The 26,877-nt window shown below is 36.1% G+C and overlaps 1 protein-coding gene across 27 annotated transcripts in view; it reads left to right on the plus strand.

Moving 5' to 3' along the window:
- The window catches only part of R3HDM1 (R3H domain containing 1), a 198,121-nt gene that overhangs the window by 99,299 nt on the left and 71,945 nt on the right, over positions 1–26,877 (plus strand). For 8 of the 27 annotated variants that reach the window (XM_031651725.1, XM_031651722.1, XM_031651744.1 and 5 more), the window contains 11 exons: positions 3,096–3,155; positions 3,239–3,379; positions 7,453–7,561; positions 7,651–7,746; positions 10,193–10,230; positions 10,314–10,364; positions 10,471–10,697; positions 13,120–13,374; positions 17,328–17,476; positions 21,603–21,704; positions 23,431–23,733. In XM_031651725.1, the coding sequence (XP_031507585.1) occupies positions 3,096–3,155; positions 3,239–3,379; positions 7,453–7,561; positions 7,651–7,746; positions 10,193–10,230; positions 10,314–10,364; positions 10,471–10,697; positions 13,120–13,374; positions 17,328–17,476; positions 21,603–21,704; positions 23,431–23,733 (1,531 nt within the window). Of the gene's footprint in view, positions 1–695; positions 1,843–3,095; positions 3,156–3,238; positions 3,380–5,068; positions 5,202–7,452; positions 7,562–7,650; positions 7,747–10,192; positions 10,231–10,313; positions 10,365–10,470; positions 10,698–13,119; positions 13,375–17,327; positions 17,477–21,602; positions 21,705–23,430; positions 23,734–26,877 lie in introns of those variants that run through there. The other 19 variants (XM_031651740.1, XM_031651738.1, XM_031651745.1 and 16 more) reach the window with 15 other exon arrangements.

Here is a 26,877-nt window from a genome sequence, read left to right on the forward strand (position 1 = left end):
ATAAGTTGCCTGCCTTTTTTTTTTTTTTTTTTTTTTTTTTGAGATTGTTGCCCAGGCTGGAGTGCAATGGCGCAATCTCAGCTCACTGCAACCTCCGCCTCCCAGGTTCAAGCAGTTCTCCTACCTCAGCCTCCAAGTAGCTGGGATTACTACAGGCATGTGCCACCATGCCCCGCTAATTATGTATGTTTTTAGTAGAGATGGAGTTTCTTCTTGTTGGTCAGACTGCTCTTGAACTCCCTATCTCAGGTAACCTGCCCGCCTCAACCTCCCAAAGTGCTGGGATTGAGCCACCGCACTCAGCTAATTGCCTGCTTTTGATTCTTGTCTTCATTTTTTTACAATAAGGCACTCTATAAATTATAAAAGTTACTGAAAATACTGTCTCACGATAAATTAACCCCAAAAGCTTGGATGAGGCTGGGTGCAGTGGCTCACGCCTGTAATCCCAGCACTTTAGGAGGCCAAGGCGGGGGGATCACCTGAGGTTGGGAGTTCAAGACCAGCCTGGGCAACATGGTGAAACCCTGTGACTACTAAAAATACAAAAGCTAGCCGGGTGTGGTGGCGGGCACCTGTACTCAGCTGCCGGGAGGCTGAAGCAGGAGAATCGCTTGAACCCAGGAGGCAGAGGTTGCAGGGAGCCGAGATTGTGCCACAACACTGCAGCCTGGGGGACAGAGCAAGACTGTCTTTAAAAAAAAAAAAAAAAAAAAAAAAACACTTGGATGAAAGAGGGTCTTACAGTTTAGTAAATAAATCCTTTCTTGGGAAAACTTTAGGAAGTAAAAATTCTTCACTCTCCCCCCAAATTTAAGAAACACAAAAAGAATACTAAAAGACCTTCTGGATGAAGTAATTTTATTACTTTATTCCATGCAAAATATATTTGTTGAACCCTTCTATATACAAATAGTTCAAATAACTATATGACAATAATTGTGATAAATGCTATTAAAGAAAAATATGTAAAAGCAACAATTCTAAGAAAGAATATAAGAATGTGTTTCAGCAAAGGGGAACAGCATGTTCAAGGTACCTGAGAAAGATAGGAGCTTGGCAAATACAAAAATAAACCAGAATGATAACAGTTTTGTGAGTTCAGGTCAGGAGATTAGGCTGGAGCTGGATGAAGACCAGCTCATGCCTGCCTTGTACATATGTTTAGTTCTAAGAGCAGTAAGAAACCCATGACAGATTTAACAAAGTGAGTGATGTGTGATCACATATGTGTTCTTAAAAGATTGTTATACATGTTTCATGTAGAATAGATTAGGGAAGATCAGGGAAGATACAGGGAGACAATATACTCCTGCTATAGTAGTCAAGCCGGAAATCCTGATTGCCTGGATCCAGGGTTGTGGCAGTAGAAAAATAGATCAAAAGTAGATAAAATTTGCAGTAGTAATTAACTGTACAGAAGCATTTGAAAAAGGATGATTAAAAAAACAACAACAACCTTCGAGACCAGCCTGACCAATATGGAGAAACCCCAACTCTACTAAAAATAGAAAATTAGTCTGGCCTGGTGGCACATGCCTGTCATCCCAGCTACTCAGGAGGCTGAGGCAGTAGAATCGCTTGAACCTGAGAGACGGAGGTTGAAGTGAGCCGAGATTGTGCCCTTGCACTCCAGCCTGGGCAACGAGAGCGAAACTCTGTCTCAAATAAATAAAAACTAGAATTCTCATGCTTCTAGTATCATATACTGAGTAGAAGGTGGTGCCACTTACTGAGATGGGATATACTAAAGGAGAAGCAGGTTTGGAGACAAAACTGAATATTGATATAATTTTTGTTAAAATGTAATTCTGTCTTCAGCTTTGGATTTGAAATCACCAGGTAGACATGTTTTTCTCTTGATTTTTTTTAAACTAATATAAAAATGTATAGTTAAATATCTAATGACTGATGGGGGAAATGTTATTACTTAGTTTTATGAAACTTTTGCAGTATAGGAGGAGAATCAAATGCAGGTCTGATGTGTAGACTTTCAGGTGACCAAAGGCGGGGGCTACCAGTTCTTCTATTGAAATTGAGAATAATCTGCATAGTTTCTATTTTAGAGAATCATTAACCTCTTGGCCTCGTTTTCTTGATCTATAAACTTTGGAAGATAAAACTGAATGATTTGTAAAGCTGCTTTTAGCTTTAAGGTTCTGTAACTTAGACATGTTTGTTTTTTTTTTTCACACGTGCATGAAATTTCCAATTAGCACAGGAAAATTCTGGAGCCATGTTATGGGTGTGTGAGCAGGGAAGTCCTTTGGGGAGCGATACCATTAATTTGTTGCGGCTAAGTGAACTAAATAAGACCTTAGTGATCTAAGGGAGCATATACAGGTACTCCCTAGAGTCCTTATTTATTTTATATGTTGGAGGTTTTTGATTCACTTAGATTTTTATGGGAAAATTTAAAAATATATAATGGCAGTTTATAGAATGGGTTGAAATATCCTCTTCTTCTGAGTTAGCGATATAATTAATACTTCTCTGCCATAGTCCCATCTACATACTAGTATTAGAGTCCCATAGGAGTATTCCTGTCGTTACTGTCGTTGCATGTTCTTTAGAATACTGTTTCTATGGAGTTCAGCATGATAACAAAGTCATGAGCCTAACTAAAGATATCTGTTTTTCTGCTTCCTCTCTACTTCATTGAATGAGGAAATAAAAACTAAAGTGCTTTTTCTATCCACACATTCACAGAGCAAACTCTAATATAGTAATACTTAGCAGATCAAAATACATTTAAGTTCCTTCGTTATGTGTAAGCAAAAAAAAAAAAAAAAAATGCATTTAAGAATAGCCACATGTTGATTATTGTTGAAGTTGGGTGATGGGTACATCAAAATTCATTACACTATTCTCTACATTAGCGCATGTGTGAAAACTTCCGTAATAAAAAGTTAAACTAAAAAAATCATCTTTTATTGTTTTAAAACATTAATAAATATTCTAGCATCAAGATTGGGGTAGTCCTGAATGTATAGTTTTTAGGGGGTGAAATTTAACTGTATAATCATAGTCTGTTGACATTTGTGATTACTTCATTACTAAGTTTTACATATAAGAGTCTTCATACTTTGTTTCAGGGACAGAATGATGCTGCTGAAATTGGAACAAGAAATTTTAGATTTCATTGGTAATAATGAGTAAGTCCTGACATTTAACAAGAAAAGAAATTGTCATCACCATTCTCCTTGACTTACTAAATTGGTTTTTCTTGTGCTTCTAGGTCTCCACGTAAAAAATTCCCCCCAATGACATCTTACCATAGGATGCTATTACACAGAGTAGCCGCTTACTTTGGATTAGACCACAATGTTGATCAGAGTGGGAAGTCTGTCATAGTAAACAAAACTAGCAATACAAGAATGTAAGTGTCAAGAGATGTAACTGCATATTATATATCTAAATAATAATACTTTTATCTTTCTATAGTACCTTTCATCTGAGGTTTTCCACATGTTTGAGCAGTCTAATTAAGTTTGATGATAACCTTATGTGATAGGACTGAAAACACATTTAGTTTACTGGGAACAAAATGCAACAGCCTGAACTCAAGTATAGCATATGAATGAGAACTGGGGCATATGTTAAAAAAATAAAAACCCAGAGGACATAATATCAGTGATGTTTGACAACAACTCTTAGGGATTTTTAAAATTAATTTAGATAGCTATAGCCAGCCTTAGTCAAATTAATAAAAAAAAAAAAGAGAGAGAATAGACTTTGTCTGTGACACCTTCATATTTAGTTAATCTTCTGTCAGTTTACCATTCTTTCCAAAAAGCCTCCAGATTTACTCCTTTTCTCTCACAATTCTTAAGAAAGTGGGACTATTGGTTAATGCAATATCATCCATAGTGCTGTCTTCTTCCTAGGCTATGTATGACTCACCAAGGAAAATTTTTAAAGAGTTAGGAGGAGCTTTTTGTTTTAAGAATTGATTGCTTTATACTATTAAGGAAGTAGATCATCATTGCTGTTACTTGGGAACAAAAGACCCAATGCAGAGGCACCCAAGTTATAAAACATACACAGCACATCCGTTACATCTTCTGCCTATTTATAAGGCTAATCCTAAAACAACTAGCTGAGTTCAGCTAAAATTTCTATTTTGGTGGTGATTGGCCTATCAAAAGGAATTTCAGTTTGATATGAGGCAGCAACAAGTCTGTGGTAATGGATAGCAGTCAACTTCAGATGGCATAAATAGTCCTTTTTGGTCGATTATTTTTCTTCCCTGAAACCAAATTTCTCCCAGGTTCTTAGCTGTGAATGATTTAATTTACATGGTTATATTTACTTCATCTATACCTTTTCTGATCTATGGTCTTTTGTCCTTATAGCTACCATATCACTTGCTGGAGCTATTGGTTTTCTCCCATTTTAAATAGTCTTTTTGTTAACTAAGTAGATACTTTAGTATTTTTAAATGATTTTTCCTATAATTAAAAGTAAATTAGTGAAAATAGATGTGTTTAGAAAGGGATCTTTTCTTTCTATAGGGATTAAATGTTACCAAAATGTGAGTCTGATTTAATTTTCATTAAAATTTTCATATCCCTTAATCTTTAATATTCTTTTCAATTAGTCTTTTTCCAGTCAGTTATATCATGACTAAAGTAGGATAGTAACCATTATGCTATGAGCTGAGCTAGAAGTAATTAGAACCGTTAATTCATTTAACCAGTACCTCTCAACATTACTCAGAGCTGCTGGATACCCAAGCACATATACATTTGCAGGCATTTTGACTGGTGACTCTCTAAGGTTTTCAATACAGTGTAACCTCAGTTATTTGAATTCTATGAATGATGTCAAAAAACTTTAGAGTTCTCTTTATCAAGATAATCAAAAGCTAGGCTCAGCGGAGATGCTTATAATACACTTAAAGAAGTATGGGTCAAGAATATAATTATAACCTGACATTTCAGATCATTGAAGTTACACTGTATTTTTTCTTTTTAATATCTTCTGGGATATGAAGAAGGTAGTAAATCAGAAAACCTTAGAGATCTGCTCCACACTGAATAAAAACAAACTTACCTTTTCCTCATAGGGAGATTACCCGCTCCAGCCTTGAATCAGTGGTGTTGTGGATGTCAACAACCCAGTGTCCACTGGGGTGTCTCAATGGAGCGGGAAGTTGGCGATTACAGGGCAGTAAATTCAGGCATCTATAAAAGAATGAGGTAAGACAGTCTTAAGGTTAGCTGAAATGCCTGCCAGTGCTATTGGTGTGGGAATCCAGCTGCTCTTAGAAAAGTTGCCAGGCCCTTGGTTAAACCTTATAGTTCACTTTGGAATAGCAGTCCCTCATTCAATTATAAACTCCATAAATAAGAAAATGTGACTTTGAACAGTTACAAAAATAGATAACATAAGTAAATGGGGCAATCATGACAAAAATAACATACTGCCATTGTCAGAACTAAATAAAAATATTTCAAATCCTTGAAGAAAATAGTCTTCTTATTATTTTGGTCACAAAGCTGTTTTTAGTCTTATTTGTCTTCTTTACTTCTTATATATATATTTATGTACAAATCTGTTCTCTATTTCACTCATCTAAGTATTTTACAATAGAGATTTCATTAACTTGCTTAGATAATTCTCTTTTTGCATAATTTGACAGGAGGCTTTTATGTGCTTTATTAGAAATTCATAGGTTAAAATAAATGTTCAGAAGTATTACTTCGGTTCTAAGGCCAGGCACCTGTAATCCCAGCACTTTGGGAGACTGAGGCAGGTAGATCACTTGAGGTCAGGAGTGCACAACCAGCCTGGCCAACACAATGAAACCCCATCTCTACTAAAAATACAAAAAAAAATTAGCTGGACATGGTGGCACCCGCCTGTAATCTCACCTACGCAGAAGGCTGAGACAGGGGAATCGCTTGAACCCAGGCGGCAGAAGTTGCAGTGAGCTGAGATCGCACCATGGCACTCCAGCCTGGATGACAGAGTGAGACTCTGTCTCTAAAAAAATTTTTAAAAAAGAAGTGTTACTTAGGTTCTAGATATAAGGAAGTTTGCTGAAAATGTCATTACTCAGGTTTATTTGGATTAGAAATTTACTTAGGTTATTCACATATATCATTTGACTATATAATAGATATAAAAACTACCTAGGAGTTCAATGAGATTTTCTCTAAAGCCATTTAATGTATTGTTATATTTCATATTTCAAAAGAATAATTCCAGTTTTATACTAGAATGATGCTTAGTCACAAGAGTATTGATTGAATTAATTTGTGGAAGCTGAGAATGTATTTTGGGAGGTGAAATTTTATGTAACTGTGATTTTCCAAGGGCCACAACCTTGTGTTTGTCCTCTAGAACCCAGTGGAACTTGCAACATTTCTGTAGAAGAAAGACGAGTTCACGATAAAATATATTGCTAAGATTTCATAAGCATTACTTTAGGTCACAACTTTAACCTCTATAAAAGAGCTTCTGTTTTCTAACCTGTTCAGTTAATGTTAAACAAACCTGTGCCCTACTGTAATTTAAAATTCATGGATGCAGTTTGAAGTCGTCTGTAAGTTTTTAGCTAATTGAATGACAAAATATTTTATTACTTTCAGTTGTATAACACCAAACTAGGTACCACAGGAGTAGCATAAGATACAGTACTGTACTTTCCTTGTCCCAGCATGTTTTCATAGGTTTAGATGAGGCAGTACAGGCTTTGGGTCTAACTGACCTGGCCTCCAACTATGGCTTAATCATATGCCTACCTTTGACCTTGCACATTTGCTTAAGCCATTTGAACCTCTGTTTGCTCAATAAGATTTATATAAATAACTAACTTCTGAGTGTTTACTGTTTTGTGTGTTATTGACATATTCATTTCATCTTCAGAATAACCCTAAGAAGTAGGTACACTATATAATTCCAATTTTACAAATAAAGAAACTGGGAAAGAGAAAAGTTAAGTAACTTTTGCAAGTCATCAGGCAGCTAAAGTGCTAAAGCTCAACCTTTGAATCCAAGCAGTCTGACTCCAGAGCCCACATTGTATTTGATATGGCCACTCAACCATAACATGGAATAGTTAGTATTTTCTCATGAGATTATTGTGAGGACTAAATACGTCATCTATCTTATAAACTAGAGAGAAGGACATTCAGTATAGGCTTGGAGTTCAGCAGACTTGGGTTGAAATCCCAACTCTGCCATTTTCTAGCTGTGTGATCTCTATTTTAGCCTCCTGGAATCTCAGGTTCCTTATCTGTAAAATAAAAACAAAGATAGTGTCTACCATATAGGGTTTTTTTGGGGATAAATTATTATAACTGTCCATGAATACGTTCTCCAGTATGGCACTAAAAAGTGGTAACTTTTATTTTATTGCTTTTCATAAAATGTTATGTTTAACTTCTTTGCTAATATTGTGCATTATCTTTTCCTGTTCCTTTGTTTTTGTTTTTGTTTTTTAAGACCTGATCAGAAATTTAATGAACATATTAAGGATGATAAAGGTGAAGACTTTCAGAAACGTTATATCCTCAAGAGAGATAACTCTAGCTTTGACAAAGATGATAACCAGGTAATGTAGAACAATTAGAGCATTTTTATAGGTGCAAGATATATTATACCAGTAGTTCATTTGCCAAAAAATTATCCTCTTTTCTGTAGATGAGAATACGTTTGAAAGATGACAGAAGAAGCAAATCTATAGAAGAAAGAGAAGAAGAGTACCAGAGAGCTAGAGATCGAATATTTTCCCAAGATGTATGTACTAACATATTTAGGTCTTCATGTTAGAATATATTTTAATTGCATTGTAGGGTCTCAGTCTCCCTTTTATCTATTGATCACATTTATTTGTAATCACATTTGTTGCATATAAGGTCATCTTTTAGAAATATTGAAATCACTTTTGCTTGTGTTATTAATTTAATAGTTTATAAAATACTACATTGCAGTAGTTATGCAAAATTTTACAAAGTTGGAAGCAGGTGGACTATAGGAGTCATTAAAAGAATGTTGGCCAGTGTATATAGTTTGTGTGATTTTTTTTTTTTTTTCCCCAGACTTCTGACAGACTTGAGATTTTTATTAATAGAACATTGGTCCACTGTCTACAAAATCATATACTGTAGATGCTACTTGTTGACTTTCTTTGACGATAATTTATTTCTTCTTTTGAAATAAAGCTAATTGATGTTGTAGGTTAATATTTGTTTTCTGCTTTATAAGTGATTATGTAATATAGGCTTTCTAAATGGCTATTTTATGCATTTATGCCAGAAGAGAATCAGTTTGTTTTTTGTCGACATCTATTAAGCATCTGTCCCGTAATATGTGTTAATCTGCTAAAGACAGAAATTTCCTCTGTTAAAAAAAAAAAAAAGATTAAATAATATTAAAATCCGGATTGTAAGTGAAGAACTTACTCATTCAACAAATTTTATTGAGCACCTGTAGCAAGTGCAATCCTAGGCACTGGACAGTTATAATAGTTTATCCCCAAAAAAACCCTATATGGTAGATACTATCTTTGTTTTTATTTTACAGATAAGGAACCTGAGATTCCAGGAGGCTAAATTAGAGATCACACAGCTAGAAAATGGCAGAGTTGGGATTTCAACCCAAGTCTGCTGAACTCCAAGCCTATACTAAATGTCCTTCTCTCTAGTTTTTAAGATAGATGAGGTATCTGCCCTTGATGAATAGCCAAGTAATGACAACAGGGTGTGTGGTTTATGTAGAGACATGAAGGTATAACCGGTGACACAGCAGATGAGCACCACAAACCAGAACTGGGGAAGGGATGGGACAGTTCGCTTCCAAGAAGTAAACTTACAGAAGTGAAGAGTTCCAAGTAGAGGGTCAGTATGTACAGAAACCCGGAGGTGAGGGAGAACTTGACACACATTAGGAATGAAAAGATTTAAAAGTAGGCCAGGCACAGTGGCTCACACCTGTAATCCCACCACTATGGGAGCGCTGAGGTGGGTGGCTCACTTGAGCTCAGGAGTTCAATAACAGCCTGAGCAACATGGCAAAACCCCATCTCTACAAAAAATTAGCCAGGCATGGTGGTGCACATCTGTAGTCCCAGCTACTCAGGAGGCTGAGACAGGAGGATCTCCTGAACCCAGGAAGTAGAGGTTGCAGTGACCCAAGATAAGACTACTACACTCCAGCCTGAGTGACAGAGTGACCCTGTCTCAAAAAAAAGATTCCGAGTAGCCAGATTCTAGCCTGAGTGATGTAAGGAGTGAGGAAACTTTAGACTGGAAAAATAATCAGAAATGAGATGACACGGCCCTGAAGGTTTAAGATGTTTGGACTTTTGGCGGTTTTGGTGGTGGTTTTTTGTTTTGGGTTTTATTTATTTATTATTTATTTACTTTTGGCTTTTTTCTTTTTTGGTCAGCAGACTTTTTCTGTAAAGGTCAGATAATAGCTGTTTTAGGGATTGTGAGCCACATAGTCTTCATTGCAGCTACTCAAATCTGACTTTTTTTTTTCTACTCAAATGTGAAAGCAGCCACAGACAATACATAAATGAATGGTCATGGCCGTGTTCCTGTTCCAGTAAAACTTTATTTGCAGAAACGGGTATCTGGCTGTAGTTTGCTGACACTTGTGCTAAAACATCAGGGAGCCATTCAGGTGGGAAGAATTATGATCAGATTGACATTTTAGAGAGATTGCTTCTGTTACATAAAATGGGCAAAAAATGGTAACTGGAAAACTAGTTAGAAAACTGTTGTAATCATACAAACAAAAATGGTCATTCCTGACCCAGGTTAACAGTGCTGAAGGACTTTAAGCACCATTAAGGCATAGCTACTTGTTCACTGCTCTAGCCACAGATAAAAGCACAGGTGATCAAATATTTGTTAAGTGAATGAAGTGGAATATATATTCTATATATACCTTAAATATATAATGAAAATGGGTTCACTTATTTGGAAGATAATATTTGAATTTCAAATTAATTTGAGCCACAAAATGAATGGCTTCAAGATACATATATATTTGTTAAAAGTAAGCATAGAATCTCCAAACCAGAAAAAAAATTCCATTATTATTTATTTGTGTACCTTTATCACCATTTTTAACTTATATTATTAAACATGATTTTTGTTGTAGTCATTGGTTTACAGATGGCATTATATTATATTTGACAAAAGCTCAACTTTTTGTTTCTATTCTTTCTTTCTAGTCCCTGTGTTCCCAAGAGAATTACATTATTGACAAAAGGTGAGGGAATTTTTAACATCTGTTTTGGTAACTGTCTGACTGATGCTAATAAAAATTAAAATGTCCTATTAAAATGCCAACAGACTCCAAGACGAAGATGCCAGTAGTACCCAGCAGAGGCGCCAGATATTTAGGTATTGGAAGCATGTTTTCAATACAGTATTAAAAAAGTAAAGCATTTTTTTCTTTACTTTTTGTTCCCCCGCATTAGCTTTTCAAAGTTTTATTTCTAAATTACAGAGTTAATAAAGATGCTTCGGGGAGATCCACAAATAGCCATCAAAGCAGCACTGAGAATGAGTTGAAGTACTCGGAACCACGACCCTGGAGCAGCACAGATTCAGACAGCTCTCTTCGAAACCTGAAACCTGCTGTAACCAAAGCAAGCAGCTTCAGTGGAATCTCAGTCCTGACAAGAGGTGATAGTTCTGGAAGCAGCAAAAGCATAGGCAGGCTTTCAAAAACAGGTATAAATATCTACACAGAACTGTGCAGTCATTAGTTTTCCTAATGTTATCTTAGGTCCTTATTTATCAGATGGCTTCTAATTCTCCTAAAATATAAAATTACTATCAACAGTACCTTGACTACCTCCAAAATACTTAAGGGGTAATATGTTTCTTGACATGAGGATTCACTCTCTGTCCTTGAGACAGATTTACAACCATCAATTACCATAAAAATTCTTCTCTATTGTGACATAAACTTAATCAGGTAAGTTCACTGAAACGTTATCTCTTGTTCGAATGCCCATAGGTGATTGGAAATTCTTTATTACTTATTCATAGTTGGTAGAAGGCATGGTTTCTCACCTAGGATTATTTAACACTGATTGCATTTTCAGCTAATACTATCAATTATTGATTGCATTTTTTATGATAAAGTCCTTCATTTTCCATTAAAAAAAAAATTAAATTGCTGAGGATATTTTGAGGAATTTAAAAACCAAAAATAAATAACTGTTAAAAATGACTGAAAATTTCAATAATCTCCTCATTCTACTACCTCCTTCCTTGGAGTTCATTGTCTCATAACATTTCTTCTTTTCATTTCCACTAACTGGCTTCAATACTAAAGAAGCTCATGTGTTTTTAGGATCCTTGAAGATCTTTATTTTTATCCCAAAATAAGCATGAAAGTCAGAAATGAGTGTTTCCCTGGCCGGGCGCAGTGGCTCACACCTGTAATCCCAACACTGTGGGATGCCAAGGCAGGCAGATCACCTGAAGTCAGGAGTTCAAGACCACCCTGGCCAACATGGCAAAACCCCATCTCTACTAAAAATATTTAAAAATCAGCTGGGTGTGGTGGCACATGCCTGTAGTCCCAGCTGCTTGGGAGGCTGAGGCAGGAGAATCACTTGAACCCGGGAGGCAGAGGCTGCAGTGAGCTGAGATCATACCACTGCACTCCAGCCTGGGCAACAGAGCGAGACTCCATCTCAAAAAAAAAAAAAAAAGGATAAAAGGAGGAATGGCTATTTCTTCCTAATCTATTTGGGTGAGCCTAAACATAAGGTATTGTACGCATAAGAATTGAAAGACATATTTGAACTGAAGAGCTGTAATCAATGCTTTAAATTATTAAGGCTTATGAATTGCAGTTGCCATCTTTTTAATGTATAATGTGGTCGTATTGAAAATATCTTAGTATCTATGTTAGGATTTTGTGAAAGATAGGTAAATTTTATCAGTATAAGAAATCTGCTTGTGTACCAAATATGCATTATTTGGAAAATGGCCACTAGGTCATCATAACAAAAGAAGCTATTTATGTATCATGAGAAAATTATGTAGACACTCTGCCAAATTAAAACATTTTAAGAATATGTACTATATGTATTCTGTATTCTCTTCAGAGATGAAAAGAAATATTAATTGGCCCTTTTAATAGGCAAAAAAAAGTTTTTTGTTTTTAATTCTTAAGTTAAATTGATAAAGTTTTTATGAAGAGTTATTTTGGCACAACTTAAAATAGAATCTGTCCTTCAGAAGGCAGTCTATATAGTGTATCATAGTTGTTTCATTCATTAAAGATTAATTCCATCCCAGAGTCAATTCTCTTATTCAAAACCTAATTAACTGTATACATAAGATGCAAATCATTGTCTTTCTTTGTCTTGTTGGCCACCTTTTTTTAGCCATTATGCTAAAAATCAGTGACATTTTCAGTTCCTGTATAATAGAAAATGGAATAAATTCAGGGATGAAAGCATTTAAAAACCAGTTATCAAATTAGTTCAGTAAGAAATAAATTTTAAGTTAACACCCGTATAAGTACTTGGAATATTTTTCCTGATATCTCTGTCCCTTGATTAGATAAAATACTCAAAGTTGATTTTACATTTTGGAAAAATGCTATGCTAGTAAAATGAGAAATTAGATTCTGCAATTAAACTTGACAATTGTCTTAATACAGAATTTATCATTTCTTTTATTTCTTACACTAAATCTTTCTGTGTTCTTATAGATAAGGGGTTTCTGGTATTAAAAGTTTTAGGCATTTTGCTGTACTAAATTCTTTTTCCTGGGGGAAAATTATCTATATATTCCTAGGTGTTAATCTAAAAGGTAAAATGTACATAACTTTGTCCTTTTGGGAATGTGGGTAATTTGCTTTTTGTGGCTGTCTGTGGCTGGTGTTGTTATAAATGTGCTTAAGTTGCATGCTTTGGCAGTGATTTCTCTGACAACTTACGTAATCAGTTTGCTGTATTAAACTTGTTTGTTATGGGGAGGGTAAGCAAACGTGGACAGTAAATTAAAAAGAGCCAATGCTTTTATGTAGTAACTGCATGTTATGCAATGTAAATTTTATTGTTATGTTTTGAAAACCTGTGTTTTTATATGAGGTTTAAAAAATCCCTATTTTTCATTACTCCTTTTCTAGGTTCTGAGTCTTCTGGTAGTGTAGGGTCATCTACAGGCTCTCTTTCTCACATCCAGCAGCCTCTTCCAGGTACAGCTCTCAGCCAGTCTTCTCATGGCGCACCTGTCGTCTATCCAACTGTCAGCACTCATAGTTCTCTTTCCTTTGATGGTGGCCTAAATGGGCAAGTCGCATCTCCTAGCACTAGCTTCTTTTTGCTTCCCTTGGAAGCGGCAGGCATACCACCTGGCAGTATTCTGATCAACCCACAAACAGGTTGGTATCCAGAAAAAGGTGTTTCAGGAATTATCTGAAAATTTAAGGATTCTTATTAAATGTATTTTCTGAATATATGTAGTCAGCTTTTTATTATTCATGATTAGCATTTTCCAAGAACTTTATAACAAAAACACTTATGCTAGGAAAGTTTAAAAGACATTTATAACGGGAAGCATTTTTTCCCCTTGTGACGTCTGTGACATCATCTAGGCCAAATAATAGCCCAACTATAATTTTAAAAAATTTATTTCCTAGGAATAAGACAACTACCTACAAAAGAGCTTTGTTTGATACAACAATTTTTTTTAACCAATATCGACTTTTTGGGATGATATAACAATTTTATACTTGGGAAAATGAAGTGCATTTTATGAAGAAGGACTGAATAAGCAGTTTTTTTTTTTCATTATATAATGGAGGGGGAAAAAATAATTACCTTTCAGAATGTGGTGATTTCCTACTGAGGAAAAGCTAAAGAACATCTTATTGGTATTAAAAAAAAAATTGGGGGGATTCATGTATTAATATTGACAGTACATATTCTTTGCAATTAGCTAATAGTAATTTACATTTTTTAGCATTTGCTTTTACCAAATGCTCTGTTAGGTGCTTTAAATATGTTATAACCTTGTTAGGTAAGTGAAATCATTTATAGATAAAGAAACTGGACCTCAGAGAGGTGAAGAAACTGCAGTTATAGTACAGTTCACTATGTAAATAGGTAAAAATGATTTGTATAGAAAAAATATGATCTTTAAAAAGGTCACAAGAAGTCTTGGTCTCTTCAAGATAGCATAGCCCAGTCATTTGGCAAGGTAATGAAAACTCTCCTTGATCTTTTGATAACTTTAAATCTCATATATTTAGCTGATGTGGTATCATCATAATGGCAGTAGTTTACAGGCAGATACAGGTGGGAGTATAAGGTCTCTAAGTGTTCCTGAACCTTTCCTTTCGTTTGTAGTAGAAAAATCATGGCTTGGGACTCATTACTTTCAGGTTTATTCACATCTCTTTTTAAGATAAAGTAGGCAAACATTTGTTCTCTTATAAGAATTAAATTAGCATAAATAACTGATTTTTCAGAAATTCAGTTTTTGCTTAGTAATTACCTTCTTATTCTTCAGGTTATTATATTACTAACCTTCCTGTTTTTGTCCAGCAAGATGTAAGATGATTTAATATTTTACCTTTTCCTATTATTTTTCATTCAAAATATATTAATATGGTTTTGGTAACATGAAAGATTCATTTGCTTAGGAAGGGATAGAGTGAGAAACTAATTGGTCTGAAACTGAATTGTACCATTAACTTAAATGAATCCAAAAGTGATCTCTTTGGTTTTTGAGAACAGTGTTACAGTACATTAACTTTTTTCAAGTGACCCTTAATTTGGATTTGACCGCCTTCACCCAAATCTGCTCCACCCATTTTTTTTAACCAAATTATTATTTTTTTTTTTTATTTTTTTTATTTATTTATTTTTTTGAGAAGGAGTCTTGCTCTGTCGCCCAGGCTGGAGTGCAGTGGTGTCATCTTGACTCACTGCAAGCTCCGCCTCCTGGGTTCACGCCATTCTCCTGCCTCAGCCTCCCGAGTAGCTGGGACTACAGGCGCCCGCCACCTCGCCCGGCTAGTTTTTTGTATTTTTTAGTAGAGACGGGGTTTCACCGGGTTCGCCAGGATGGTCTCGATCTCCTGACCTTGTGATCCGCCCGTCTCGGCCTCCCAAAGTGCTGGGATTACAGGCGTGAGCCACTGCGCCCGGCCTCCCAAATTATTTAGTAGTCAACAAATACCCAGGACAACTTGTTTTTAGTTATCTATAACTATCACACAAATTATCAGTATACTAATTGATTAAAATAATTTTACTTTGGAGGACTTTTTCTGCTTGATAGCTGTAGACTAGTATAGTCTTCTCTCCCAAATATTATTATTTTATATCATAAGTTTCCTCAAAAAAAAAAATGGAGAGGGATTTCCTATGGAAGAATAGATGTTAAGACAATTTAAGAAACTGTTTTTCAGTCAAATTTTTCTGTGTTTCTCTGTATTTTTCTCACTCATAGTCATTGAACCGTTAATTTTTATGCACTCCTTTCTTGTTTCTTTTTTTAACAATCCAATTTTAGTAAAGAAAAATACTAATCTTTCAATCTATTTATTGAAAAAATGTCTGGAAGACAGTATCTGAAATGCTAATGATATGATTATGGGGAATTCCACAACAGCAAAGACACGGAATCAACTAAATGCCCATCAGGGATAGACTGGATAAAGAAAATGTGGTGCATATACTCTATTAAATACTATGAAGCCATAAAAAAGAACAAGATCATGCCCTTCTCAGGAACACAGATGGAGGTGGAGGCCATTATCCTTAGCAAACTAATGCAGGAATAGAAAACCAAATATCACACGTTCTCACTTAATAGTGGGAGCTAAATGCGGAGAACATGTGAACACATGAGTGAAACAGTACACACTGGGGCTTATCAGAGGGTGGAGGGTGGGAGGAAGGAGAGGATCAGGAAAAATAACTAATGGGTGACAAAATAATTCATATAATAAGCCACTACAACACAAGTTTACCCATATAACAAACCTGCACATATGCCCCTGAACCTAAAAGTGAAATCACACACACACATACACATACACACACACACACACACACACAGATTATGGGGAATTTATTTTCTTTTTTGTCTCTTTGTTATTTTTAGAAATGTTACTTTTTGTAATAAGGAAAAGTTGTTTAGAATATATGTGTAGAGAAACTGGGTGCAGTGGCTCACACCTGTAATCCCAGCATTTTAGGAGACCAAGGAGGGTGGATCACGTGAGGTCAGCAGTTCGAGACCAGCCTGGCCAACATGGTGAAACCCCATCTCTACTAAAAATATAAAAATTAGCCCGGCGTGGTGGCAGGTGCCTATAATCCCAGCCAGTCTGGAGGCTGAGGCAGGAGAATTGCTTGAACCCAGGGGAGGCTGAGGTTGCAGTGAACTGAGATCATGCCACCACACTCCAGCCTGGGCTGGGCAACAGAGTGAGACTGTCTCAAAAAAAAAAAAAAAAAAGAAGTTGTAAAATAAGGACAGTACCATCCAGATTACAATTTGAAGCATGAAGCTATTAATCATTTTAGTTTTTCATCCAGTTCTAATCTTATTTGTGAAATATATGTAATGTGGCCTCAAAATTAGGTATTTCCTACCTCCTAATAAAAACTAATGAATAACTTTCCAATATCCTGAAGTCAAGCGTTTTCTCTTTGAACTGAAATATAGCCTTATAGGACCCCAATCCTGTGACTGAATTTCTTAGGCTAAATGTGTTGCATAATTCAGAGTTTTTCAGAAAATACCACATATTATGAAATAAGGCTGGGATTACTTTGGGAGGCCAAGGCAGATGGATCACCTGAGATCAGGAGTTTGAGACCAGCCTGGCCAGCATGGTGAAACCCCATCTCTACTAAAAATACAAAAATTAGCCATGTGTGATGTCACATGCCTGTAATCCCAGCTACTTGGGAGGCTGAGGCAGGAGAATCATTTGAACCCAAGAGGCAGAGGTTGCCCTGAGGTGAGATTGTGCCACTGTACTCCAGTCTGGGCAACAGAGGGAGACTCCGTCTAAGAAAATAATAATAAATTAATTTAATTAAGCTCACTAGCGGTCTGGGCCAGTACCCCTTAATAAGAAATGCAGTAAAACATTTGAATATTTACTCTAAGTGAGGGAAATAAAGACTATTGATAGCCTCATGTTAGATCAAGCATTTCCCAAACTAAGGAAATCTGTTTTCAAAATATTAGGGGTTTTTTTTCAATTGTGGTTAAGGGATTTTGGATATGCTTTGTAAATTGTTAGTAAAAGGACCTATTTTCCATCTGTATTCTAAGTTGTTTTTTTTTTTTCCTTCTTTTTAAATTTTTCAGGTCAGCCCTTCATAAACCCAGATGGGAGTCCAGTTGTGTATAATCCTCCTATGACTCAACAACCAGTTAGACCCCAAGTGCCTGGACCTCCACAGCCACCTCTGCCAGCCCCACCTCAACAACCAGCAGCTAATCACATTTTCTCACAGGTGCACATATCCACGATTACATAATGCTAAGTTGACTAGCCCTTACATATTTGGGACTAAATTTGCTAATTAAAATTGAGATAGCCCAAGTAAGTATCTCTTAGAACTTTAATATTCTGCCACCAGTGATATTCCACTCACTACTCATAGGAAAAGAGAGAGAACTTCAAAGACTTTTCCCCTGATAAATACCGAAAATATATTGGAAAGAAGAGAATTGTTTTAATCTTACGAGCCTATCTGGTGAGTATTTTATCCCTATTTAACAACAGCAAGAAATGGACAACAGGAGGAATAAAAACAAAACTGAGATTGTTCATTGGCCCAGTGAGCAAAGTGAGTTGTTTTAAGATTCTACAGATTAAGCAGTTAAAAGAAACTGAGATAGGCTGCTCAGGTTCTACAAGATACTCTTCATCCATTCTACCTACCCTATGAAAGACAAAGCGATTCTGAGTTAGAATTCCCAAAAGTACTCTCAATAATATTTTGAGTTTGTAAAAATGTTTAGAATTTATACATTCATTTCACATTTGGTCTTTTTCCCCTAAAGATGTAATATCCACCTTTGGGGAACTTGATTATACCAGTATGAACTCTTATTTTTATTCTAACTTTTTTTTTTTTTTTTTTTTTTTGGCCCCGGCTGGAGTGTAGTGGGATTACAGGCGTGAGCTACTGCGCCCGGTTTATTCTAACTTTTAAAGGTTGTTTAACATATCAAAGTTTATGTAGTTATATCTCTTTTTCCCTGCAAGACTCTAAATTCATTGGTGAAAACATGCAGAGTGATTTTGTATGAAAGAAGTATGATGGGCCAGGTGCAGTGGCTCACGCCTGTAATCCCAGCACTTTGGGAGGCCGAGGCAGGCGGATCACCTGAGGTCAGGAGTTCGAGCCCAGCCTGGCCCAAACAGTGAAACCCCCATCTCTCCTAAAAATACAAAAATTAGTCAGGTGTGGTGGTGTGCCCCTATAGTCCCAGCTACTTGGGAGGCTGAGGCAGAAGAATCACTTGAACCTGGGAGGTTGCAGTAAGCCGAGATCAGGCCATTGCACACCAGCCTGGGTAACAGAGCAAGACTCTGTCTCAAAAAAATAATTAAATAAATAAGTGAGTATCCCTTAAAAAAAGAAGAAGAAGAAGTATGATGACAAACTTGAACTGGAGAAATTTCATTAATTTTGCTCACAAATGATATCATTTGTATTCCTGGGTTGAAGAACGTACAAGTTTAATTATATTTAATGGTGTGAAAGTCATAAAAAATAATTGTACTTTTGGCAATTAAGACTCCTAATACTGGGCAAGGCAGTTTTTTTTAAAAGAAGAAGAACTTACAGGCTTTGGATACACTTCTAAGACCATACAAATCAGTTAATGTATGTAGAAGAGATTGCCTGAAACTATTTCCACAGACTCCCATATTCCCTTCCCAATCCCATTTGGTTACATACACTGAGCTTGCATAAAACTTCTTCCCTGGCTTTCTCTGTCTTGGCTTCAGTCAGCTTGGTCCCAAAGAGTTTCCTCTTTATTATGCAGTCATGTAGTTGTCTTTGCAGTGCCATGTATTTCACCAGGAGCTTTAAAGCACTAATTTTCATTTGGTTTCATTTTTATTTAAATTTCAGTGGAAATAATGTTAATCTGGCAACTTTAAAAAACTCTGGGATTTATCTTTTCAGATTATTATCTCTTAGAACTTTGTCTGATTTAGTTATAAGAGACAGTTCTAAATGAAGATGTAGGCCACCTAATTTAGAAACAGATGCTTTAATGAGCTATAATTTGAATTCTTGGGATATTCACCAAATTTCATAACTTATTTTTCTAGCATTGCTCCAAGTGTTTCAGGTAACGCATCAGCAGATCCAGAAACAGATACTCAAAGAACAAGTGATTCTAAATAAATATCTTTTGCACAATCTGAAATAATTCATCAGTGAGATTTCAAATAACCAAACAAAATAATGCTATGATTTCCAAAGCCTGCAGAAGAGCTACTTTTCTTGGACGTAACATAAAACCAGTTACTTTAGGTGGATGTTGTTTTGCAGCGAATTGCAATTCAAGTAGGAAAAGGATTGTGCTAAGACTTTTTCTTCTCTAAATGGTGTCAGAATTTCACTTTCACAGTTTTTTTCATTACTCTCTGAAACTCAGGAAGACATTAATTCATACCCTTGGTGCTCTTAGTACTTTCCTTAATCCCGCAGCTGACTAAAACTTTTGTTTCATCTGACAATTACATAGGAGGTCAAGTCATCTGAAAGTTATGTCTTAATGGTTATCTGACTTAATAACACATCAAGTAGCCTGTTCTTGAAAATTCTAAATCTATTGCATCTCATGTATGTACTGTCATCCATTAGGAAGCTCACTTATTTCTAGCCATGAGTTTTGTGAGGAACCAGATGCTACTTTATGGATCTTTCAGCTTTTACTGAAAGATTTTTTTAATGCTTTAATTATAGTTTTTTTGCTTTATTTTAAGTTTATCTAAGCCTTTGTTTTTTAGAAATCATTGTGTTGATTTTGTGGTAAAAGTGCAACTCAAATCATTATCTAATATCTCTCATGTTATAGACAAACAATGTCTATCTTAGTTGACATAGAAGTTCTCTATTTAAACTATTGCCTGAACAATCTTAATTCCATTAGTTTATCTAACATTTTTAAAGTATTGTCTTCAGAGATATTGTTCAGAAGGAGATGCATGAATATACATTTTAACTAAGAGTTTTCATCAAGTAAGATTCCCTGGGTTCCTCATCTACTTGCTTATGTGACTGTCTACAAGTCACTTAATTTACCTTAGTCTGATTGCCTTCTGTAAAGTGGGTTGCTATAGTCTTTACCCAATATGTATATTACCTTTTTTGTAATAAACAGTATAAATATGAGAAAATTAAACAGATGCCAATTTTAGTTAGTAGATGGCCAGCTGTATTCCCAAGATTGAAAAGTGATTACAACTTCTTTTAAAAAATAACACCTGTTTTTGAGTGCCCCCAGGAAACATAAAACCTTTTTTTCCAGAAACTCAGGAATATTTGATTAACGGCCAGAGATTTTAAGTAACTAGTTTCTCAGCTCCTAACATGTACTATCTTAATAGAAATGTGTTTAATTACAAAGGAAGTGTTTATCTTCCTTATATAAAAGAGATGTGTTTGTGTGTGTGTGTGCATGTGTCTGTATGTATATGTGTGTTGTTCCTTAGGCTATCATTCTTAATAGTTCCCACTGTATTTTTTTACCCAGTGCATTTTTCTTATAAAATTGCTGGCCGGGCACGGTGGCTCAAGCCTGTAATCCCAGCACTTTGGGAGGCCGAGACGGGTGGATCACGAGGTCAGGAGATCGAGACCATCCTGGCTAACCCGGTGAAACCCCGTCTCTACTAAAAAAATACAAAAAAACTAGCCGGGCGCTGTGGCGGGTGCCTGTAGTCCCAGCTACTCGGGAGGCTGAGGCAGGAGAATGGGGAACCCAGGAGGCGGAGCTTGCAGTGAGCCGAGATCGCGCCACTACACTCCAGCCTGGGCAACAGAGCGAGACTCAAGTCTCAAAAAAATAAAATAAAATAAAATTGCTAAAAGTTAGGGGCTTTGGTCCCAAAAGACTGCTTAATTTTGCCTTATCAGTAGGGTAATTGTAACAGTTATTGTGTAAGTTATTGCTGTCTGATAGTAAGAATGAAGTTTTTCATTTATAATTTAGTATTATACTGCAAAATAGGGCAGCCCTTTCATAAAACCAGGAAATAATGAGAAGTAGTTTTGCTTTGACTGACTTAACCCAGGGGTCTTGGTTAAATAATAGGATTCAAAATGCCTAAATCACCTGTTCCCATTAATCTATAATAAAGAAATATTTTATTGCAAAAAATTATCCTCCTAATTATGTAATAAATTCAGGCATACATGTTTTTGAAACTTTTACTGTATTAGAATTTCTTCACTTTGTATTGTTTTTGTTGTTTCCTATGTTGTTATATTTTAAATGACTTTATAAATGTAGTTAAAGCTATTGCCAAAAAAGTGTAAATTTCCATTTTATGCAATTCTTCTAACGTTTTATTCTGACATTAACATTGTTTGCCAACCTGTTATTCTTTAGCCTGTTCGTCCTCTGCAGTCCTCTTCACAGCCTGTTCAGTACTCTACAGCCCCTTACCCATCCCCGCTCCTGCCAGTCTCACCCACCCAGCAATACTCCGTGGTACTATATCTCTATTCACCTCCTGCGTTGTTTCTGTGGGTGGATGTGTGATGAATGCTCAAGAGTGTCATTAATGTAATACGATCTTTCGTGATTTTTTTGAGTCAGGTTTACATATGTATCTAAAAAAAGTATTTCTAATTCATAGTAGAAATAATTTATTCTGTTCCATAAAATATTGGTTATAGTGGCTTATTATGGTGATTGTTTAATCTTTTCCTGCTTTTTCATAATGAAAGAATTTTCAGGTTGATTATTCTAGTCCTAATACGTTTCAGCAACTTTCTCATTGAGACCAGTGCAGGATCTGTGCTGTCCTGGGATGGTAGCTTTCATCTGAGTTTAGGCATTGTATTTTCTCACCAACACTGAAGGTCCAGTAGACTCAGTACCAGTTCTTAGGGCGAGTTGTAGCTTACATCTACAGAGGACTTCTAAGTGTATTTTCTAAGAAGATTTCTGGATATTTAATCTGTGACTGTAAAGTAATGATACTTTCTTCAATCCAAAGTATGCCCCCAATTTTTATTGGAATAAGAAAATGACTTTTTTCCAAGGTGACTTTGGGAGTGGTATACAGTTATGGTACTTCTATTAACAATATTTGGTCATATAACATTGAAATTACAGTTCATAGGTACATTTTTTTCTTTTTGAAAGCATTCACTAAGTTAGGCTAATAGTGCTAGAGTATGTCAGAGTGACTATTTGGGAAGAGAAAAACCATATATTTTCGATCATTAAATCAGGCGTCTCCTTTCAGTCCTTTATCTTCTCCATAGCCTTAATTTTCTTCGGAAAATCCAGTAGATCTAGAAACTGCAGACATGGCAGCTTTGATCTGATGACTCAATTGCCACAATTTTGTGTTAACCTTTTAACAAAATGTGGTATATTTTGTTGCCAGTCTGTAGTTTCTTGGGAATAGGGAGCATTGTAACCCTATATCATCATTTCAGTTATATTTTTCTGGAACAATAAGAGCTGGTCCTTATCCTGTTGAATTAGAGAAATGTTTGTCAGATAGCACATAAATCATAACCCTTGTCTTGGTAGGGCACCATTTAGCAAAAGCATAGGAAACTGTCATTTGAATTACATTTGTCAAATTATCTGACTTCCAGAACAGACTGAAAAACACAAGGGAAGAATGGAATGTATGGCCAAATTATTTCTGAAAGATTAGAGAAAGGACTGTGTAGTTGGATTTTATGTATTTAATTTCTACAAGTAATTTTCATGGTTAGGGATACAAAAATGCATAGAATTTGAATTTTGCCTTCTAGGAAGAGGGGAGATAATTTAAAGCAAATACTAATTAGTACCTTGCTCATTGCTTGGTCTTTGAAGTCCTTTCAGAAAATACTAATTGTATAATATGAACATGGCCAATTTCACTTCTACATTCTAATGTTAACTTTCATCTTCATTTAAATAAATGTCTTCATGTTTTAATGTGAAATGTTGTACCCTACTCTTTTCTGCATGCTGTACATCCCCATTAGATATATTTTTTAAATAATTTATAATGACAGCATTGTAATATTCAACAATAGAGTTGTCATTTTTTTGAAGCTTCACTCTGTTACATTATTGCTGTTGTAGAGATATATAATTTCCATAATATGTACTACTGTACCTTATTTTAAAATAGGAAGTATTTTTCTTTGATAAGTTTGGCCTGTGTGTAGAAGGCTTACTAATTTTTGACTTGTTCCTTTTTTAGCAGGATAACCTTGGGTCTCAGTTTAGTCACATGAGTCTTGCTCGCCAGCCATCTACTGATGGTTCTGACCCTCATACCACCATGTTCCAGTCCACTGTGGTTCTTCAGTCTCCACAGCAGTCTGGTTATATCATGACAGCAGCCCCTCCACCACATCCTCCTCCACCGCCACCACCACCACCTCCTCCTCCTCCCCTACCACCTGGGCAGCCAGTCCCTACTGCTGGATATTCTGCCTCTGGTCATCCTGTCAGCCAGCCTGTGCTCCAGCAGCAGGGATATATTCAGCAGCCATCACCACAGGTATATTGCTTTTTAACCTTTTCTTTCTTGTGGAAACCTCTCACTTAAGATCAGTTTTAACTTCAAAGAACTTGTTTTTAAATTCTCATGAAGAGAATTTGTCAGAGTATATAAACAAAGCATATAGTCATCTTTCCTCCTCTGGAGATTTTCATGCACGTGCTAAGCAACCATATGACAGGTAAACGCTCCCGTTGGTTGGTAAAGTATGTGAGCTTTAAGGGTTTTTTTTCTGACTGAGAGGTATGGGTTTCTAAAAAACTAACCTAAGGGAAACACAATAAAGTGTAAATCCACTGTAAAAATAAAATGGTAAGGCAGGGCACAGTGGCTCACACCCGTAATCCCAGCACTTTGTGAGGCTGAGGCAGACTCACGAGGCTGGACTTGAGCCTAGGAGTTGGAGACCAGCCTGGGCAACATGGCGAAACTTTTGAATGTTTAACTGACTTTTAATTTCTGAAACAGACTATCCTTATATGTTGTGGAATTCTGTTTGCTAATATTTGTTAAAGATTTTTACATCTATGTTCATGAAGGATATTGGTCTGCAGTTCGCTTGTAGTATTTTTGGTTGTACTCTCCGGGTGGTACTAGCCTTAAAATGAGTTGGGCATTGTTCCCTACTCCTTTATTTTCTAAAGGTGTTTGTGTAGGATTGATGTTACTTCTTCTCACATGTTTGCCAGAATTCATCAATGAATTCATCTATAACTGGAGATTTTTTGCAGGGAAGGTTTTTAAATTACAAATTTAATTTCTTAGTAGATATAAAAGGATTCCAGTTCTCTGTTTCTCTTTGGACTAATTGTCATAATTTGTGTCCATTTCATGTTTCAAGCTTGTCATAAAATTGTTCTTAATATCCCCTTATGCTTTTAATATCTTTAGGATCTTAGTGGTGTTCCCTCTTTATTTCTTGATATGGGAATTTTACACTCTCGTTTTTGTTTATTAATTTAACCAGATGGTTTATCAATTCTTTTGATGTTCTTTAAAAAAAAAAAAAAAAAAAAACCGGCCGGAGGTGGTGGCTCACGCTTGCGATCCCAGCCCTCTGGGAGGCTGAGGCAGGTGGATCACTTGAGGTCAGGAGTTCATGACCAGCCTGGCCAACATGGCGAAACCCTTTTTCTACTGAAAATACAAAAATTAGCCAGGCATGGTGGTGCACGCCTGTAATCCCAGCTACTGGGGAGGCTGAGGCAGGAGAATCACTTGAACCCAGGACATGAAGGTTGCAGCGAGCCGAGATTGAGCCACTGCACTCCAGCCTGGGCAACAGAGCGAGACTCCATCTCAAAAAAAAAAAAAGTTTCATGAATTTTTATGATTTTATTTTCAGCGATTTTAGATTTTTCTTCTTTCTAATAGAAGTTTTTAATGCTATAAATTTCTTTTTTTTTTTTTTTCAATGCTGCAATTTCTAAGCAACATTTTGGTGCTATCTACAAATTTGGATATGTAGCATGTTAGTTATTATTTAGTTTAAAATGTTTTGTTTTTTAGGAGGACTTTTTATGACCCATGACTTACTTAGAAGTATGTTACTTAATTTCCAAATATTTAGGGGCTTTCTAAATACCTTTCGTTATTGATTGCTATTTTAATTATATGTGGTCAGAGAGCTCACTCTTTAAGATTTCAGTGTTTTGAGCCGGACACAGTAGCTTATGTCTGTAATCCCAGCACTTTGGGAGGCCAAGATGGGCAGATCACTTGAGGTCAGGAGTTTGAGACCAACTTTGCCAACATGGTGAAACCCCATCTCTAATAAAAATACAAAAATTAGCCGGGCATGCTGGTGTGCACCGGTAATCCTAGCTTCTCATGGGCGTGAGGCAGGAGAATTATTTGAACCCGGTAGGCAGAGGTTGCAGTGAGCTGAGAATTCGTGTTCTAATATTTTAGTGTTATGTGTTTTTTTGTTCAGGATTTTTTTGTGAGGCAGGGCATTTTGATTTTTTTATTGAAATTCACATAATATAAAATTAACCATTTAACCATTTTTATGTGAACATTTTAGTTGCATTTAGTACATATTCACAGTGTTGTACAACCACCACTTCTGTTTGGTTCCAAAACATTTTCATCACTCCAAAAGGAAACCCCATACCTGTTAGCAGTTGCTACTTATTGCCCCATTTCCCAGCCTCTGGCAACCACCAATCTGCTTCTGTCTCCTGTGGATTTACCTATTCTGAATAGTTGATATTAATGGAATCAGGCGACCTGTTACCTTTTGTGTCTGACTTAATTCACTTAACATAGTATTTGCAAAGTTGTAGCTTAGGCCTGCGCCACATTGTAGCTTAGGCCCGTGCCACATTGTAGCTTAGGCCTGTGCCCTCGCAGGCACACACACATGCACACACACACACAGTGGCACACTATTCATACTTAAAATGTATTCATACTTAAAAATCTGTTCACACTATTCATAATTTACTTTTTTATCCATTAATTGAAATTTGGAATCTTTTCTTTTCTTTTCTTTCTTTCTTTCTTTCTTTCTTTCTTTCTTTCTTTCTCTTTCTCTTTCTCTTTCTTTCTTTCTTTTTTGTTTGTTTATTTATTTATTTATTTTGAGATAGAGTCTCTCTTTGTTGCCCAGGCTGGAATGCAGTGGTGTGATCTCGGCTCACTGCAACCTCCACCTGCCAAGTTCAAGCAATTCTCCTGCCTCAGCCTCCCGAGTAGCTGGGATTACAGGCATGAGCCACCACACCCAGCTAATTTTTGTATTTTTAGTAGAGACAGTGTTTCACCATTTTGACCAGGCTGGTCTGGAACTCCTGACCTCAAGTGATCCGCCCACCTCGGCCTCCCAAAGTACTGGGATTACAGGCATGAGCCACCACACATGGCCAAAATTTGGAATGTTTTCATCTTTTGTTTCTGTAAATAGTGCTGTTTTCAATATGTAGGTACATGTATTTTTTTAATACCTGTTTTCAGTTTTTTGGAGTATGTGTGTATATGTATTAAATGTATGTCTGTGTGTGTGTGTGTGTGTGTGTGTGTGTGTGTGTGTGTGTGTGTATATATATATATTTGTCTTTTTATTATTGAGCTAAGAGCTCTTTATGTATTCTGGATACTAGACCCTTGTCAGATAAGTGATATGCAATTATTTTGACTCAT

This window comes from Papio anubis, chromosome 10 (genome assembly GCF_008728515.1).
Source record: "Papio anubis isolate 15944 chromosome 10, Panubis1.0, whole genome shotgun sequence".
NCBI classification, from domain to species: domain Eukaryota; kingdom Metazoa; phylum Chordata; class Mammalia; order Primates; family Cercopithecidae; genus Papio; species Papio anubis.